This window comes from Sinocyclocheilus rhinocerous, unplaced genomic scaffold (assembly GCF_001515625.1).
Source record: "Sinocyclocheilus rhinocerous isolate Xijiao unplaced genomic scaffold, SAMN03320098_v1.1 scaffold1436, whole genome shotgun sequence".
NCBI classification, from domain to species: Eukaryota; Metazoa; Chordata; class Actinopteri; order Cypriniformes; family Cyprinidae; genus Sinocyclocheilus; species Sinocyclocheilus rhinocerous.
Window position 1 is genome coordinate 697,579 of NW_015647013.1, and position 19,680 is coordinate 717,258.

General features: G+C 41.0%; 1 protein-coding gene across 5 annotated transcripts in view; it reads left to right on the plus strand.

Moving 5' to 3' along the window:
• Window positions 1-19,680, plus strand: part of LOC107708251 (methylcytosine dioxygenase TET3-like) — a 52,485-nt gene that overhangs the window by 24,166 nt on the left and 8,639 nt on the right. For 4 of the 5 annotated variants that reach the window (XM_016512438.1, XM_016512435.1, XM_016512434.1 and 1 more), the window contains 4 exons: window positions 10,609-13,534; window positions 15,115-15,205; window positions 18,732-18,825; window positions 19,102-19,310. In XM_016512438.1, the coding sequence (XP_016367924.1) occupies window positions 10,657-13,534; window positions 15,115-15,205; window positions 18,732-18,825; window positions 19,102-19,310 (3,272 nt within the window). In that variant the 5' untranslated portion in view covers window positions 10,609-10,656. Of the gene's footprint in view, window positions 1-7,514; window positions 8,374-10,608; window positions 13,535-15,114; window positions 15,206-18,731; window positions 18,826-19,101; window positions 19,311-19,680 lie in introns of those variants that run through there. The other variant, XM_016512436.1, reaches the window with a different exon arrangement.

Here is a 19,680-nt window from a genome sequence, read left to right on the forward strand (position 1 = left end):
TAAGCTGCTCACTGCATCATATAATTAACAACTCGAGCCATCAATGTATGAATCAAACTCACTTAAACAGCCAACAGTTTCTTTTCTACACATCATGTTTTTTTTTTATATCCATGTATGTGGTTACAGTAAAATCATATAAAACAGTGAAATCGCTGAGGAAATCTGTCCTGTCTTCCCTGCACTCGAGACGGTGACGTTCGAGCGCCACTGACAGATCCTTCACTCCTATTGGTTGTCGCTCGCGAAATTCGCTGTTCATTTGCATAAAGTTAAACAATTCTTAACTTTTGTCGTTTGACTCGCATCGCTTGACACGCCCACATTCTGTCGCCAACGGTCACTATCGCTCGTGTCACCGGAAATCGCCAGCTGTGCATTGAAAATGAATAGGAGCATGTCGCTTTGTCGCTGTGTGTCGCTGGCAGTGTGAACGGGGCTTTAGGCCACTAGTATTTTCAGCAGCTACAAAATAGTTTAAAGTCAGTTATGTCTATCTTTTGCTGTAGTGTGTCAGTAGGAAATATCAAAGTCTTAAGCCCCGTTCACACTGCCAGTGACTTTTTTGCTGTATGTCGCTAGACTCTGTGCTGTGAAGACGCTTGTGGGCGTTCCTACTGCTGTCGCTCTAATGTTATTGGTAGGACTGCAAGTCTGGACATATAAAATGCAATGACAAACTATATATATTGCCGGTAAAACAAAGATATCAGTAAAATCATATAAAACAGTGAAATCGCTGAGGAAATCTGTCCTGTCTTCCCTGCACTCGAGACGGTGACGTTCGAGCGCCACTGACAGATTCTTCACTCCTATTGGTTGTCGCTCGCGAAATTCGCTGTTCATTTGCATAAAGTTAAACAATTCTTAACTTTTGTCGTTTGACTCGCATCGCTTGACACGCCCACATTCTGTCGCCAACGGTCACTTTGCGTGCTGCTAATACATTCACATTTCCTATGAGTGTGTTTCTTTCTGTTTTTTTTGTAGGTGGTTTTGTGTAGGTGGTGGTTTGATTTTCTCTCTCTCTCTATCTCTTTCTCTCTTTTTTGTGATTGTGGGTGATTTTGAGCTGACGAGCAACAGATGAGTCACTGATGAATAGGGATCGGTATCGTTAAGGTTTTAACGGCGTTACTACTCTTACCGATATATATATATATATATATATATATATATATGACAATTTAAGAGCTGAATTAACATTGCTTTATATTCTGAAATGTAAAATAAATATTTAATTAAATGAATATAAAACATCAATTTGTAAATGCACCAGTGTGCAGGCATTTTTAGTGTTTTATACATAAGATAAGATACAGTAAGAACATGAACAAAGAAACAAAGTAAAACAAACTGACAAATACAATAAAACAAATATACAAATGAAATGAAATAAACAGTGCTTTCATTTTTCCGTGAAGGTCTACTAACAATACTGTTCAGGTAAGTAATAGCCTACAAAAGAAATCTAAAAGTTATCAAATGTAAATGAAAACTGCATAGTTTTCACTGTATGTATTGATAGATTAATGCTTATTAAAGCTATAACGTTATTCAGATTAAGAGCTGTGAGGGATTTTCTCTTTGCATTTTGTTGTTTGATTAACATTGATGGCAGATCACTTTAAGACAATATATTGACACACGTCAAACTGTTCTCGTCCACTTATGACATAAACTGTGTTTAAGTAAATATCTCCAAGCCGACAATTTCAACGTTTTATTATCAAACATGTCCCACAATTTAGCAACAGTATAAGACGGCATTTTACAACAATCACCGATTGAGCTGATTCTGACGTTAAGTTTGGGTTTAAGGAGGAACGAATGCGCACCGCAGTGAAGGGAAAGAAGTTGCGCTTAAAGAAAAGTGGCTATAATCCTTAGAAGTTAAAATCGAAATAAATAAAAAAATTAGCTGCTTAAAACAGCCACAGGCCTAAAGTGTAAGCAGATGCTTGAATGTTTAGTTCTCTCTTCTATCATAATTAAACAGGGCTTTAAACCCATGAGCGCGATCTCGCTTCTGAATTGCGAATGTTTGAATATTATTGCATATAAAAACAGCTGGTGAGATAGAATTTGCAAGATGATGTATATACAGCAATAATAAATGTATGTGTGTTTTCTTAATTTCTCCAGTACCGATAGCAGAACCGTTAACGTCAGAGCTTATCGATACTCCGGTCTTTCATAATTTAGCCCCGGCACCGATTAAATACCGGGTTTCGGTACCCATCCCTACTGATAAACCAAAAAAATCATCAAATGCTGTAACCACTACGGTGTCAGTCAGAGTTTTTCTGAGAACTTCTCAAATCTGAGAGTAAACCGTGTAAAACTGAGAGTTCTTAATCAAACATGAGTATTGTTTAGATATTGCTCGTAAGGAAACCGTCGTTTAATTATTAGTGCTGTTTTGCTGAGATGTGACAATGGAAATCAAGGCCTGCTGAATCATATGGGACCTGCACCTGAAAAACACCTTTAGTTTTGACTCATTCAGGTTTTTTAGCAGTTGATGCCAATACTGACATCTAAACAACAGAGTGTTCGCCTGGTCAAGCTACAGTTTTACTAGGCAAGAACACACTGGGCCTCATTTATCAATCTAAAGTAGAAACGAGCGCAGATCCGAGCGCACAAATCAACTTACGACAGAGTTCACAAGTGATTCATGAAACATTTGTATGCCGCCAATCCCATCGAATACAAATGATCAAACCCCTAAAAATTCACACTTTTGAAGCCTTGCCTCTAGACTGAAGCCGGCCACAAAGGGGGAAGTAATGTCATGAAAGAGAAATTGCCACCCGTTAACCTTATAATTGCAAACAATTACACTAATTTATATGTTTATTAACCCCTTAACTGTCACCCCCCATTTTTTAAAATAGGCATGAAAGTGCACTATCCAAACTTAAATTGTTGTAATTCATGAACACTTTGGAATACAGACCTAAGGTTGGTCTCTTTTTAAAGAAGATTATTACAAAAGTGGAATTTTTTCAAAATATTGAAGTAACAAAAAGTTATAGAAGTTTAAATGTACTGTAAATAAAATGCACTATATTAATTGTTTTACTAGGCAAGAACACACTGGGCCTCATTTATCAATCTAAAGTAGAAACGAGCGCAGATCCGAGCGCACAAATCAACTTACGACAGAGTTCACAAGTGATTCATGAAACATTTGTATGCCGCCAATCCCATCGAATACAAATGATCAAACCCCTAAAAATTCACACTTTTGAAGCCTTGCCTCTAGACTGAAGCCGGCCACAAAGGGGGAAGTAATGTCATGAAAGAGAAATTGCCACCCGTTAACCTTATAATTGCAAACAATTACACTAATTTATATGTTTATTAACCCCTTAACTGTCACCCCCCATTTTTTAAAATAGGCATGAAAGTGCACTATCCAAACTTAAATTGTTGTAATTCATGAACACTTTGGAATACAGACCTAAGGTTGGTCTCTTTTTAAAGAAGATTATTACAAAAGTGGAATTTTTTCAAAATATTGAAGTAACAAAAAGTTATAGAAGTTTAAATGTACTGTAAAGAAAATGCACTATACTAATTTTATTTTATTTTATATATAATAAATATTTTACATAACAGGTTTTACTCTAAAATTGGTATAAAATTAAAGCCTTATGTCTAAATAAGTTATGTTCCAAATTTGAAGTTGATATGAAAAAAATTGAGGTTCCTGTGAGATTTTATTTAGGGCGTTATACCACAAACAGCCACCGGGTGCCATCCAAACTCCATTGAATTTTTTTAATGCATTTTTCTGTCACAAATGTCTAGATTTCTCTGTCAATATTACTTCTATCTCAAAATAACCGAGACTCAGACCTTTCCAATGATATGTTTTTTGTCAAGATTATAAAAAGGTTTGATTCTAAAAGACCGTAATGCATTTTGTAATACGACACTTGACTCCGCCCACTAAGGGGGAGGAGACCGCCAAAAGATTTTAAAGTACCATTTCCATGGTAACGCAATGTGTTCAAAGTTATGATGATTACTAAAATATTTGATAGAGAAAAAGGACAACAACAAAAAAAGAGCGACAAGCGTCCCACAGGTGGGACGGTGACAGTTAAGGATACCAGTAAATATAATGAAACATTTACAAACATTAAAAACACTATATACCTAAATACCTATTTAGTTCCCCCTCACTCCACAACAACTCCTTTAAGTTTAACAGTATTACAGAAAAAAAAAAGAAAAACTAAGTAGCTATATAATAATATATTAAACTATAAAATAAAACACAAATTAGGCTATAGTGGCATTCATTATAAACAGCATACAAATGTCAATCTGAAATGAATTTATTTAAAGCGAAACTGGAACGGCATTGGGCTCACGAGTCTCTCGCATTTGACAAGAATCCAAATGTTTCCATTTTTGCCATGTAACATTTGGTTGCTAAACTATTATTCATTATTTAAACAAGGGTCTGTGCTTCACTCATGTTCCAATATCCACCTAAAACATCATCCTTCACATGCGCAAAAATTTTGTTTGGGCGCTGCACACTGGTTTTACAGCAGACCTTTTAAACTGAGCAGTGTAACTTTTATGATTGGTTTATTGCGTTTTAGTTTGATGATGAATGGATGAAATGTCATCTTGTGTGTGCGGGCATGAGGCGTCTGCGCAATCAGTTGGATTTAATAAAATAAAGATATAAAGAAAACAAATAATGCATCAAGAGTGTCAAAAACGAGCGTAGCCTATACTTGTCACACAGATTTTTTTTTCTTTTAAGAGAAAGATATTTTGTATAGCCCTATTTATTCTATTCCTTTTATATGCTTAATTTCTGTTTTTCTCCATTCACAGAAGCGCTGCAGGTGTGTGACCTCACGGTCTGTTGTTTAAGCTGCTATTTGCGCATATAAAGCTAAAGACCTGAAAGAAAAAAAGACATTCTAATCTTAACGCCCAATTTTCTGTCGTACGTTTATTTCGTAAATGAGGCCCAATGTCTAACTGAATATTTGAAGGGTTAAAGAGAGGTGGTGTGTCACGTCTGCTAAATATAATCTAATTAATGCGTATACATACTGGACAAAGATAGATCTATTCGTTTGCAAAAATTGTCATGGTACAATTAAATTCGAATTAAAGCATTTACATGACATTTTAGTCCCAGTCCTACTCGATGAATGCTGTGCCTTCAAAAACAAATGTCTGCCCATAGTTGTTGCAGAGGAACTGCCACAGCATGTTGCTTTGTTTAAAAGCAAATTTCACTTTCAGTTCCTGTCTAATGTTACTAGGTCAACGGCTCTCATATCTTAAGCGTAACCTTGCATGTCTAGTATTTTAAAGTTGGTTCAGAATTCAGACGAGCCTTGTCTGATGAGTAATAACATTAGAGAAAGAGCATTTAGTTGTGACCTTGTGGTCTCACCTAAATGCCAGATCTTTCCATGCATTACCATGGTCTTTCTGAGACCTGTCGAGTTTCACATCCCCCGTGTCTCTTGCTTTTGGATCGATGATCAGCTGTCTTGTGACACTGTGGATGTTTGTGGCTCGCTTGGTTAAGATTTCTCACAAAATTTAAGAAGACACAAGACATCTCAGGCATTTACTCTAATGCAGAAGCTCTTGTACATACTAGAGAAGAATCAGGATTTTTCTGTATGGTTTGGTAGAGCTGATTATATGGGCAAGGTATGTATCGTTTTTGTCTTTCAATATTAGCTAGTGTCACATCTCTCACTGAAGTGAGGTATAGTTCAACTAAAAATTATGTCATTATTTACTCGTGTTGTTCCAAAACTGTATATTTAAGCTTTTTTTCATACAAAGAGAGTCCAATGCTGTTTCACAGAAGAGAAAAAGTCGGCACGAGGTTGAACTATCTTTTGGGTGTACTATCCCTTTAAATGTGTGTATGCTTTAAAATTTGTGTCTAGTCACCTGATTTATGTGTCTCAGAGCACGTGGTGTCAATTGTACATTGTTCGTCAGTAGTGGCATAAATCGTTCGCCAGAGCCGTAACTAAAGAGCGCTGGTTGTAATGTTGCTATGTAATCGGTGTTATGTCAGCTCCGCATTGCTGCATATTTTGTTAGCGCTCTAGTTTCGCTCCTCTCAGCTTTGATGCGCCGTAACATGCAATAGGAAGGGCGAGGTAACTACAGGGCACAAAAACTGCTGCGTCACGCTGAGAGGAGCGAGGGAGTACGCTTAGACGGCCGTGAATGAGCGTTCCTATGCGCGTAAGAGGAGGCACATCTACATTATGTGTTATGACACATCTGCCCAGCCCTCTATCGCCGTTGAATGATGCAACAGCGACGTCATAACGGTTCCCGCTCTCCGTTATCTCTGTCTCTCATTCACTCGCTTCTCCTCTGCCGGTGACAGTGCACTTTATCTCTCCGCTCGGGCTTGGGGTCTGTGTGTGTTTGTCCGTGGGGTTGCCTTGCCTTCACTGTGTTGACGGTGGCGATCCAACTGGCGGGACTCAACAGAGAGAGCGAGCGGGAGAGAAAGACACTGATCAGAAGGAAAGACGACAAGACGAGAGAGTCGCGAACGTGGCAAGAGGTTATGTGGGTTAATCCAAATTGCGCGTAGTCTACGTCCGCATCTTCATAATGCGAAAGCGATTCTACCGAGGGGCTTTCCGGGCGACTATCAAAGACGATTGCCGTGTTTTTCTCTCCTACTGAACAGAACAAGTACAAAAATCAGCTCATGGAGGAAAGGGAGAGATAGAGATAGACAAGATGCAGAGTGCGAGAGACCCAGCGGAGAAGCTTCAGAGTTCGCAGAGATGCGTTAGCATGAAGCGAAGTGTTTAGGCAGGAAAGAAAGCGCAAGAGTGGCTCAGAAAAGGGAAGAAGAACTACGAGACTGATAGCAAATTTGTCCTTCACACCGAACACTCACTTACCATCGTGCTTTCTATATTCTACCCTGGACTCCCTCACGCGAACATCGCCTCTTCAAAAGTACCTCGTCGCCCTTCCTCACTTCCGAACAGAACAAACACCATCGACGAGTCAAACTAGATAACTAGCAGCACAATTCAGCATAAACGCCTGTGTTGTTTGTTGTCTTTTCCCTCAAAACTTCATGCATCCTATGTCTCTGCGGTTCCTGTTAACCTCGCTGTACCTTGTGGTTGCTTCTGACAGTCGCTGTGCTTTCCTCCTCACATCCTGTGTTTCTTGGCTTCGAGACTCTTTTGCTGCTGCTTGACTCTTATATCTGCGGTCTCTATAAGCGCAGCCATGTATATGCTTCGTATATGTTGCCATTTTTACAAATTTTTTTTCTCTCACGAGTTTGGTTTGACAGCAGCACTTGTGTATGTGAGCATCTCCTGCCAGCCATCATCTGTTTGAAATCAACGTTAAAGTGCACAATAATAAACGTTTCGAACAAACTGAAGCGTCGAGGAACGCAGGAGTAAATGTATCGATTTTCCTTTCCTTGTTTGTTTTTTTGTGCCATTCTTAGTCATCAGTCTGCCATTTAGTGTTTGAGTAGACATCTGCATTTAACTGCTGCAGCCTCCATCTTATGGAGCCTCTTAGAATTCACAGCCCAGACCGAACAACACAAAACGACACCAGAACACCTCTACGAGAACAAATAACTGCTCATTTTCGTTTTGCATGCACATAAGCCATAGATCTGTTCAGCCGGTCCTTTAATTAGCGCAGTAGCCAGCCAGTCTGCCACTTGCGCTCTCTCTCTCTCTTTACGCTTTGCAGCGGCTGTGTTTCTTGCACGCTCCACCATTCCATCGTACGTGCCCAGTGTGGCTCAGATAATGGCCTCTCTCACTCTGCACACACAGAAAAGAGATGGGGGAGGAGGAAAATGAAGGGAGGGAGAAAACGAGTAAGGGAGGGAGGGAGGGAGCGAACGAACAAACGATAGAGAGAGAGAGAGGTGGGGGCTGTAAGGCAAAGCAGACGGCAAATGCAAAAAGCAGAAAGAAAAAGGAGAATATAGAAAAAGGGAAGGGAGGAGCAGAGAGACATAATGAGAGAGGGAGAAAGAGAGAAACGACAGTGGCGATAGGAAGAGAATCAGAGCAAGTGTGTGTGCTTGGGGGAGGTGTGTATGACAGAGTGTGTGAGTGAGTGTGTGTGCGTGAGTGTGCCGCACTGCCTGGCTGACTGAGAAGAGAGGGAGAGAAAGAAAGAAAGACTGAAAGAGAAAAGAAAGAAACCCGTAGTGGATTTCCACCGGCTGGCTTCTTCTCTTTTTTTTTTTTTTTATTTGGCACTGTCGCGAAAGCCGTATTCCATGCACTTTCTTGTCCACGTTTCCCATCTTTGTCTCTCCAGCAACGTTATTGGGACAGCTAGACCACTGTGAGTAGACGCCGATCTGTTCGGTTCTCTCTCTATATGCTTGAGCTTTGTATTTTCATCGTGATAGACACAGGAGCACGGGGGGTGTAGTGCTTCTTACCGTGTTCAGCTGTCTACTACTACATTTTAAACCTCATCTGCAGTCTCTCGTGTTTTTCTTTTTCTTTTTCTTTTGCTTTGTGCTGTCAACCTTTGAGACAATTCTTAATTATGTGTAACACTATACAAGCAGCATACAATCTAAGTTTAAAGGGCACCTCATACTTCTGAGTAAAACCGGTTTTACAGTCTCTTCTGGTTGGGCGTGTTAATGTTTTGGTAGTAGTTGTAGCTGTGACCAAGAAGAGGGAGAGAGAGTTTTGGCAGCACTGAAAGTCCTGGCACGCCTCAGATAATTGCCTAAGCACGTGCTTTCTGCTGTCAGACAGGTGTGTGTTTGCAGGTGTAAGGCATATATATATATCTGTGTCACTGATCCAAAGAATCTGATGCACATCTTGCACGGCGCATGTAATAAATCAACTCTCTGATGTTTGAAATACAAACTATCTAGTCCTTTTTTGCGTGTAAGTGCATTCTTGTGGTGGCACTAAGACTATATTGTGAAAGTTTTCTGCGTGACGGTGTTCATTGCATCACTGAAGAGAGGAAAAAGAGCCTGTTGTAACAATTGTGTGGTTCAGCTTTTTTGAAGAGTTGGAGTGTGACCAGTGTTGGCAAGTGGGGTACTAACTCACGCTCCACGTCTGACACGTGTTTTTGAAACACACACACACACACACACACACACACACACACACACACACACACAAACTCTCACACTCACACACACAGTCTGCTCAGTGGCTGGCACACAGCCCCATGGGGGTCTGACCAGACACCATCACAGAAGTGTCTGAACAACTTGCCCATTAGTATAACCCTTCAAAAGAACTGTCACAATGAAGGCACAATAAGAGAGATTTGGACATTTAGTTACGGAGCTTGTTAGGTGAACTCTTGAACATGCAAGTCTTGTTTCAGCAGTCTAAATTATTTAATTTTATTCAAAAAAGTTCAAGTACTGTAGATGTTTTTACAGAATTACCCAATAGACAGTTGCATGTGTTAGTTTTAAATGGGTGATTCATTTCATTGAGCTGGCGTGATAAAACCACAAGGTCCTCTTTTCTAAGATATGCCTTCATCGTAGACAAAACACTCTGTATTTGTCATCTGTGCAGCAAACATGTTTTTATTTCATCCACTTCTTCACATATAAGAGCACTGAAAGTATTTTACACATCATTCACTTTGTCAATGATGATCAAATCATCAATCTGTGATAATATGGTCTCTTTTAGAGATACATTATGGCCTAAATGTGCCAGGAAGATGTCGTTGTAGATATTTCCCTTTCACGCTTATCTGGAACCAGTTTCCACAACATTCATTTAACCCTTTACAGAAAAAAGCACAATAGAGTGTTCAGAGACCAGCAGAGAGGATATTTGAAAACCAAGAACCAGGAAGAGGTTCTCAGTATGTTGACTTGGGCATTACCAGTTGTATTATAATTGTAAATATGGTTTGTATTTGCATGAGACAGTTGAACATGATGCAGTCCTGTTCTGTCTCCATTGTGCCCTTGAAAAATGTACAGGCAGGCTCAGGTTGTTTTAGTCAGAATATTCCTGGAGTTAGTGTATGTATATAATTTGGGCATAAATTATGCTCAATGTCATAGTTTAAATTTGACAATAGACAACACTGCAATAACCAGTGGTCATCGTATGTTGTCTTTGCGGAATGTGTTTTCTTGAGAGCAGAGAGGAAAGACAGAGAGGGAGCAGGAGAAGAACATAAGAAGACCCAGGGATCTCCATGGAGCAAAGTATTATGTAGTCTTTTCTCAAATCAGGCAGCAACCTTACAGAGAATTTGTATTTTTGAATTTGAATTTGAATGTTTAGATGAGTCAGTCCAACAGGTCAGGGTATGTTGTTTAGTTTAAAGAGGTCAATGGTTATGTCGCAATTCCGAAACAAAATACTATGATCTTTGTTTGAATTAGACTGCAATTGATATATTAAAATACTGTTTGACCTATATTTCTGTATGATGTAATAAATGCATCACAGCTACAAATGGTTTACAAAGATAGAGTGTTGAATCGTATGCATGGACTCAAAACATATATGAACTGTTAGTTTGCTGAAACATTGTCAAGTAACTTATGTTTTTGCTCTTCCACAGACTGTTTCTGTGGTGGGTTCAGTGGATGGCCCCAGAGGAAGAGGCAAGATGGAAATTGGGTCCCATGACCGCCTGGATGAAGGCGTGTTAAACCAGGAGCTGTCTAATGGGCTTAGCAAACATGCAGCAAATGAAGAAAATATCTGTGATGAAGAAGTCAGAAGCGTGGCCAGGGAGCAACACCAGCACAACTACCACGAGGGAGCTGGATGTATTTCCCAGACACCAGGCTGGGTCCCTGAGCATGCTGGGAAGTCAAATCCTGAATCTCAACAGGGTGCTTGGAGTGGCCAAAATGCCAGTACACCAGTGAATGATGTGGATATGGAGGATGCACGAACCCTGGTGGCCTTTTCTGCTACTGTTGGCTCACTGCCACCTTTAACCAACCGTCAAACTTGTCAGACGCCTACAGCTCAGCTGTACAAAAGGTTCAATCAGGAAATGTCTAATGGAGATGAGGAGGCCAGACAGAAAGGTGTGGATGGTGAGATGTACCCGCCTGAAGATCTAAACACTCTTCAGGCAGCACTGAGCAAGGCCCGTCATGGCCACAAACCACCTAACTGTGATTGTGATGGCCCAGACTGCCCTGACTACCTGGAGTGGCTGGAGAAGCAAATCAAACTGGTGGCTAACTCCCAGGATAAAGGTTCCTGTAAGATTTCGGGTGCTCTTCCACAGCCACATACACAGCATCGTCATGCCCAATCCCAGCCTCAACAATGTGGAGGTAACCCCTCATTTGTGCAAGACACAAATCCACATCCCCATGTTAACCAGCCTTCTGCTCCTAGACCCTTTGGCCCACTAGCACCTATTCCCTGCTCCCCGAGTGTTCTGTCCATAGCCAAGGAAAGAAATGTTAGCTTGCAAACAGCAATTGCAATTGAGGCTCTAACCCAGTTGTCTGCCACTGACCCACAAACTGTTGTTCCTCCAGACGCGTCTTCACCTGCAATTCACCATCAGCATCTGCCAACCTCCTACCCGCAGAGTATGCCACAAGTGTTCTCTTCATCACCTGGTCCTCTTTTGTCCTCCTCTGCTATGCCACAGTCCATCCCTCTGGGACATTATCCTCAAAAGGAGCTGTCATGGGATCAGCAGAGACCTCAGTCTCAGGGGGAGGCCCCTGCACCAAACATTTTGTCTAGCCCATCTCACTATGCTTCCACATACCCATCCTCCAAATCCCCATTTGCAAGCGTACACCCGTCGACCCCCAATCTCCGACCCCAGCAGTGGAACCAGGGCACAGCTGGAAGCTGCGAGAAAAGCTCCCCTCGGAACCCATGGATGATGGTGAACACTGATTCCCAGCCTCGTTTTGTAAACCCATCCCAAGGCGGTAGCGACCCAATGTCCGAGCTAAAGCAGCTCCTCGGTGTCACCGGCGCAAAGTATACCAGCTCAGCCTTCAATTTCCCACTCCTTCACCCCAGCTTGCAGGATGGTCGTAAGGGCAGCCTTACTGGGATGCCTGACATCAAGCAGGAGGTGGATGCAACGGAGTACCTGGGCTCAGGGTGTGCAGTCGTGGGCCAGGAGGGGTTGGTAAATGGCCAGCAGCAGTTCCAGGGTCAGCAGTTTTCCCCCACCATTAGGCACTCAACTCAGGCAGCACTACAGCAGCACCTTCATTATAAACGTAACCTCTTCTCTAATTCCCCTGCCTTCAATCCGCTAGCCCCCATGGCTTGTCAGAACCTTCGTAAGTGGTGGCCACAGACTATGCCAGAGGGTCCTGTAACCATCAAACAGGAGCACAAAGAACCCAAAAAGAAAAAGAGCGCACAGAGTTCTCCTCTTCTCAAGCAGCCAGTGGGTGGGCTCTTTGGTCCACTGGGCACACCTCTTCCAAAACCCAAACAGATTGTTATCAAGAAGCATAAACAGAAAGCTTCCCAACCATCTTTCCTCCCACAGAACCAGATTTTAGTATCAAAACCTCCCCTCGTTTCCCCAGGATGTGCACCATTCTTATCTCAGCTTGCTCCATCTCTACTAGGCATGGAAGCTGGGCTTCCCCCCTCTCAGGTGGCTGAGAGCCACCCAGCTCCAGCTCAATCTCAGGAATCCATTTTGAATAGCAGTAGTGCACCTATCTCTGAAAATGCTCTTTCTTCTTTTACCCCCGTGTCAGTCCCAGCACCATCCACCCAGAAGGTGACAGCTTGCTCAGGCCCAACTGGGTTAAATGATAGCATCCCAACAACCAGTATCCCACCTCAAACCTCTACAACACAGCAGACTCCTTCTCTGGCTGGCCTCAGTAACCTAGATCCAAAATTCGAAGAGCTTATTCGCCAGTTTGAGGAGGAGTTTGGGGACACCATTTCCTCAGCTTCTGCAGCAGAGACCCCAGAGAATGGCCCTGCTCAGCCAGTGGTGACCGAGTCACAATCAAACTCAGGACAAACCAGACCCGAGTCACCATCCCCAAAGCAGCCAAATAACTGCCCTCCTTTTCCCACAAATGATTCTGAGCCCATGGATGAAGATCAAAAGGACGTGGCAAGACTGAACGAAAAAACGCCATGGCCATCTGAGGAGCTCTGTACTATCAAACAGGAAAGTGAGGAATGTGAGGTAGATGTGAAACCTTCTGGGCAGCTCCTGTCTGTAGCTCAGGATGCATTTCTGGAGCAACAGCACCCCTTCATCACACCTTTCTCCCCTCCGGCTAAACGTGTAAAGATTGAGTCATCTGGTGGCGTGACAGTGGTCTCCACAACTGCATGTTTGTCTGCAGACAGAGAGAGGGCCGATTTGAATACTCCCACCAAGGATATCTTTCCCTCCTCCCCTTCACTTAAAGGTTTTCTCGAGTCACCATTGCGCTACTTGGACACTCCCACCAAGAACCTGCTGGATACACCTGGGATAGATACCCAACCTGAGTTTCCCACCTGTGACTGCGTAGGTAAGTGAGAGAATTCGATCAAGCAAAATATACTGGAGGGCAAGATCACTCGTATTCTCAAACAGAATATAAAAGCACAAAAAATTGCAACATTTAAAATTTTTTGACCGTATAGTACATCACATCACACCACCCCACATCCCCTCACATTCTACTCATCATGAGAACCTGAGACCCACTTAGCTAACTCACCTAGCATTTTTCAATGCAATTTTTATTTATTTATTTTTTTGGCATTTTGCCGGGAAAAGTGGGATTCGAACTCGGGACACCCGTAACACAACGGCATTATATGTCGGCGCACTGCCCACTAGGCTATCGCCGCCGACAACACAATTTGTTTAATATTTTAATGTTAAATAATGTTTAATATAGTTTCGTTTTATTACAATATAGACTAAATTAATCATAAGAGTTCCCTTCAGGAAGCCCCAAGTGTTTCTCTTTCAACATATAATTTCTGCATCAGCACATTTCTCAGGGTAGTGTTGGGCCATGTCTAAGAATGCACGCTCTATCAGGGGCCCATGCATTGCATTGCAGTCTGTTCTCTGTGCCTCTTGCAGAGGAACAATAGGTTTGAAGAAAGGAGCCCATTGTAATTCTTTGGGCCAGTGCAGTGCACCGCCTTGTCTATGTTCAGACTGTCGGTACAGTGACTACAGCTAGTTTCTGCAAAGGAGGCATTCACAATGAAGAGAGTCTGCTCATATATCATATGATATACTGTGGCCAGATATCAAAGAAGGGAGGGAATAGGGAGGACAGGGTGAGAAGAAATGGACCACAACCTCTCAGCTTGGGCCTCGTATCTCTTATTGTGTCACTTCAGAGGTTTTGGTTAAGTGTGTGAAATTCGTATTATACATGTGATATATAAATATCAATATTCTTTGGCATAATTTAAGAAAGTGTGCATTTAAGGATAGTAAACTATGCCTGAACACTTGTTGAAGCCTGACTGTTGCTAAGAGCAAAGGACAATAGAAGGAAGGTTTCCATAGTGAATCCTTATAGCACTCTGTCAACACCACAGGGAACACCCAGTGTAATTTGATACTTACAAACACACTCAAACCTGCCCCTAATGTAGTACCTTCAGTAGTCTTTATATCGATTCTGCCATGTTAGAATATTTTTAGAATATATTTTCTCTTTTTTCTGTCATACTTTGTGCTTCTCTGTGTAAAGCACTAAATTTTTCCCATGCTGTTAGCTATTCTTACATCTATTGTTGGTGTTTTACCCTGCTGAGTAAGCAGCCACTAGGTGTTTTTCTTCTCACAAACACTTTTTTTGTAAGACTTACATAGGACGTTCCCACAAATAATTTCCTGACTTTAGTCACGCCTTTATCCCTTCATACACCCTGAGTGGAATGTGACCTTAGATTGCCTCTTTCCCAGACAAGCTCTCTGTCCCATTCTCTCTCTTGCTCACCCACACACGACTGACTCATACTATCGTTCTAATGGCATTACACATTAGCGGTCTAAACAGTTAATATAATTTGGATTATTAGCCTTTATTGTACAAGAGCGTGTCCATGCTTTAACCTGCTTTCACTCTGTCTCCCATAGATCAAGTCCTAGAAAAGGACGAGGGTCCATATTACAATCATTTGGGATCTGGGCGAGACATTGCTTCGGTCAGACAACTGATGGAAGAGAGGTGAGAGGCACCCGTCAGATGTCTGAATTATTATTGGTTCGGATATTATTCCATAATGTCACCTTCTTCACAGCTCTTGATGTAGGCAAACACAGCCTGCAGGGCCATGTGGGATCCTACTTTAAAATCAAGATTTGGTAACACTTTATTTTGATGGTCCCTTTTGACCATTCTGTTGACAATAAATAACTTTGCACCTACATGTCAACAAACTCTCATTAGAGTATTAGTAGACTGTCTGATTAATATCTGCTAACTCTTTATTGTGATGGTGTCCCAACAGACATTCTACTGACTATAAGTAACTTTGCAAGTACATGTCAACTTATTCTACCCCTAACCCTACCAGTCTACTAATACTCTACTAACATTCTAATGAGAGTTAGTAGATATAGGTGCAACGTTACTTATAGTCAACTGAATGTGTTAAAGGAACCATCAAAATAAAGTGAAACCCAAGATTTTATTAAGCCAGACAGGAAAATCACAAAAACTAAATGAAAAACCAAAGTGTGTTCCTATTGGATTCTTTCTTGATCTACTATTAGAACAGTATAATTAGCTGGAGAAACTATTTTTAGAAGGTTGCATTTAAAGGTCAGCTTGCTTTTTCTGCAGCAGTCGCATTTCTGTCTTGCCTTTTTTGTTTTTAGTAACATGTTACCAAATAAGTAACTGGAAGAAGAATATTCTTAGGCCCCGTCCACACAGAGACGCGTTTAGCTGTATACGCATAAATTTTGTATCGTATAGGCGTTTCGTCCACATGGATCTGGCGTTGTGGGAGAGTGAAACCAATATTTTTTTAAACCGGGTCCCAAAGTGGATAAATCTGAAAACGCTGCCCTTGCATTTTCGTGTGGACAGCGAATCCATATATTTTCTGAAACGTTGACGTCACCAGCCCACGTCTCGCCGCTAGTCAGACACCGCTACGTCACGTAACAGCAACAAAAACATGAACAAACACTGAACGATTGTCTTTTTATTAACTAACATTAACACAGATTAATAAATGTATTGTTCCATGTTCGTTTGTAAACCGCGCGCAAGGTTTATGCGCATAGTCCAAGTCTTCTTCTCCATTTTTAGGGTATCTCTGTGGCAGAATTACAGCGCCACATACTGGTCTGGCATGTATACTACATCGTTTTGTGTCGGTTTTGTGGTTTCGTGTGGATGCAGATATTTCTTGAGACGAGGAGAAAAAAAAGATCGGATAGGGAAAGCTCCGGCTTCGTGTGGACGTAGCCTTATACACAATGAGTATGAGTATGAGTAACAATCAGACAAGCTCAAGTGAAAATCCATTTATTGATAAAACTATATTTTCTACTGTTTGAAACATAGTTTTAAACTTCAAAAACCACAGAGGACTACTACTACCCCCACGTCATTTGCTTTAAGAGTTCCCTAGTGACCCTGTCATTGTTCTGCGAGAGTTGTTTGGAAGCTCTGGCAGTTGGATCCTGGCAACAGATTCTTAACCAGCTGAGGATAAGCATCTCTCTTTTCTGCCATTTGCTCTCCCTTCACCCCCTCCTCCCACCTTCCTTCTCTATGATCTTGTGCCCAGGGAATTCCTGACCCAGAATCCAACAGGAGTAACAGGAAATATAGGCATCAGCAGATCCACACAGGGGAGAGACAGGGAGACAGACAGACAATGAATAACAGGGCAAGAGATAAAGAATTTAGAGGAAATTAAAGAAGTAGGAGCTGAAGTGACGAAAAGGGTGGGGTATATATAAAAAATTTAAGCAATGAGTATCCTGTAGGTTTTTTATTCGGATACACAAGTGCTGTCATGCAGGATGTATTTGTGACCATGGACCACAAAAGGGTTCATTTTGAATAAATAAGCTTTCCATTGATGTATGGTTTGTTAGGATAAGGCAATATTTGGCTGAGATACAACTATTTGAAAATCTGGAATCTGAGGGTGCAAAAAAATCTAAATATTGAGAAAATCACCTTTAAAGTTGTTCAAATGAAGTTCTTAGCAATGCACATTACTAATCAAAAATTAAGTTTTGATATATTTACGGTAGGAAATTTACAAAATATCTTCATGGAACACGATCTTTACTTAATATTCTAATGATTTTTGGCATAAAAGAAAAATGGATAATTTTGACCCATACAATGTATTGTTGGCTATTGCTACAAATATACCCCAGCGACTTAACACTGCTTTTGTGCTCCAGGGTCACATTTGTTAAAAACGTATATGCAGTAACTCAAGTTAATTTACTGTATATGAGAATACTTGACACATTCGCTGAGGTCTGAAAACTTTATTTACTAATACTTTAATGGTCCTGTAGAGGAATATGAAAAGCTCCACATGGTTTTGACTTTGTTGACCCATTCGGATAGAGTATCTCCACCTTTGCTGACCTCTGGTAAACTTGTCCATTCTCGTTGCTTTATTTGAGATCTGATTGAGGGCATAGTAGCTGTATTTCTATAGCCCGAGCCGTCTCCTCTGAGATAAGGGGGAGCTGGTGGGTAGAGGAAGAACCTTCCCTTTGTTTGTCCGTCAGACAGTGACTATAGCCTCCTTAAGCCTAAGCCTGACCCTTTTGTGACCTTTGACCTCATAGCCCACCTCTGTGGATCTTTGAAGCTTCTCTTTCTAGACTGTGTAGTTACAACTGAACAGTATTTATATTTAGCACATACTGCTGTCATGCTCGTGCACTGAGAATTTCATTTGAGGAGACAAGCAATGGTTGACTGAGAACATGAACGATCATATACACAGTGTTGGAAGATTATTTTGAAAATGTAAGAATACAAGTACCCTTATAATAGTGTAACTATTTCAGTTACTTTATGTGTCTCATATTTTAGAGCAGTCAATGCAATTTGGGAAAGAAATCAGTCAAATCTGTATGTCTGTGGAAAATATTCAGATGTAACTCCTTTGTAATCGTTAACATTTTCATAACTAACTGTAATTTAATTACACATTTTTTTCTCAGTAACTGTAACAGATTACAGTTGCATTTATTTTAATTAAATAAAATGTATTTAATTAAATTACGTAATTCCGTTTACTAGTTACTCCCCAACTTGTGTGTAATCTTCAGGACTGAGTATCACAAACTGCTTCAGTGTATTACATGCAGAACTGTTCAATACATTGATGTATCATAATTTCATCATTTCTGAAAGTTTACCAAACTCGAACTGCTTAAATCCTTGATTTGATTTCTACATGCATGCAACCAAATCTGTACTAAGTATGAAGTGACTTAAATGTGTCTTCATTAAAGGCACAATATGTAATATTCATATTGCCACTAGAGGGCGCATATTCAAAATAAACAAATAGACAAAGGCATAGTTTGATGACGGCATGACTGAGTGTGGAATCATGGGAGTTGTCGTCTTCATCCCCACAGCCGATGCAATCCGACGGGACTCGGGCAGAAATCATGTTCATGGATGAGAGGTGGGCTGTTGTTTTCAAACTGTAATTGGAGTTTGTCACTCAACGTCTGTGCCCTCTTTATGGCAGGTATGGCGAGAAGGGCGAAGCCATTCGTATTGAGAGGGTGGTTTACACAGGGAAAGAAGGAAAGAGCTCTCAGGGATGTCCTATCGCTAAGTGGGTAAGTGTGCAAAATAAAATATTTCTAAAAGCATTGGGTTACCTGAATGATTGGATGATGGGCTTAAGGACTTTCTGTATAATTAGGCTGGTTTGGGGTTCACCTGAGCCAAGTGTGCATGTTTCTTTACTGTTTTTAACTTACAATACAGCAGTCAAAGTAGTCCCTCTGAATGATTACTTAACATTGTGATTTCTGCTTTGCTGCTGTAAACACACCTACAGCTCAACATCTATAATATGCTTTTATCATTACTGACTGTCTGTCTCTCTGTAGGTGATTCGTCGCAGCAGTGAGAAGGAGAAATTGTTATGCGTTGTGAAGCAACGGCCTGGGCACCACTGTGCCAATACTGTTATTGTTGTTGTCATCCTGTGCTGGGAAGGCGTGCCCAATGCTCTGGGAGATAAACTCTACAGAGAAATAACAGAAACCCTCATCAAATACGGCAACTCCACCAGCCGTCGCTGTGGACTCAATGATGAGTGAGTTTCGAACACAACTGATATGTCGATGACTGTAATGTTGGACTTAATGTGGGTCTGATATACACTACCGGTCAAAAGTTTGGGATCAGTAAGACTGTAATGTTTTTTAAAGAAGTCTCTTCTGCTCATCAAGGCTGCATTTATTTGATCAGAAATACAGAAAAAAAACAGTAATCTTGCAAAATGTTATTACAATATAAAATAATGGTTCCTATTTTAATATCCTTTAAAATATAATTTATTTCTGTGATGCAAAGCTGAATTTCCATCATCATCACTCCAGTATAAAGTGTCACATGATCCTTCAGAAATCATTCTAATATGCTGATTTATTATTAGAATTATCAACAGTTGTGCTGCCAAATAT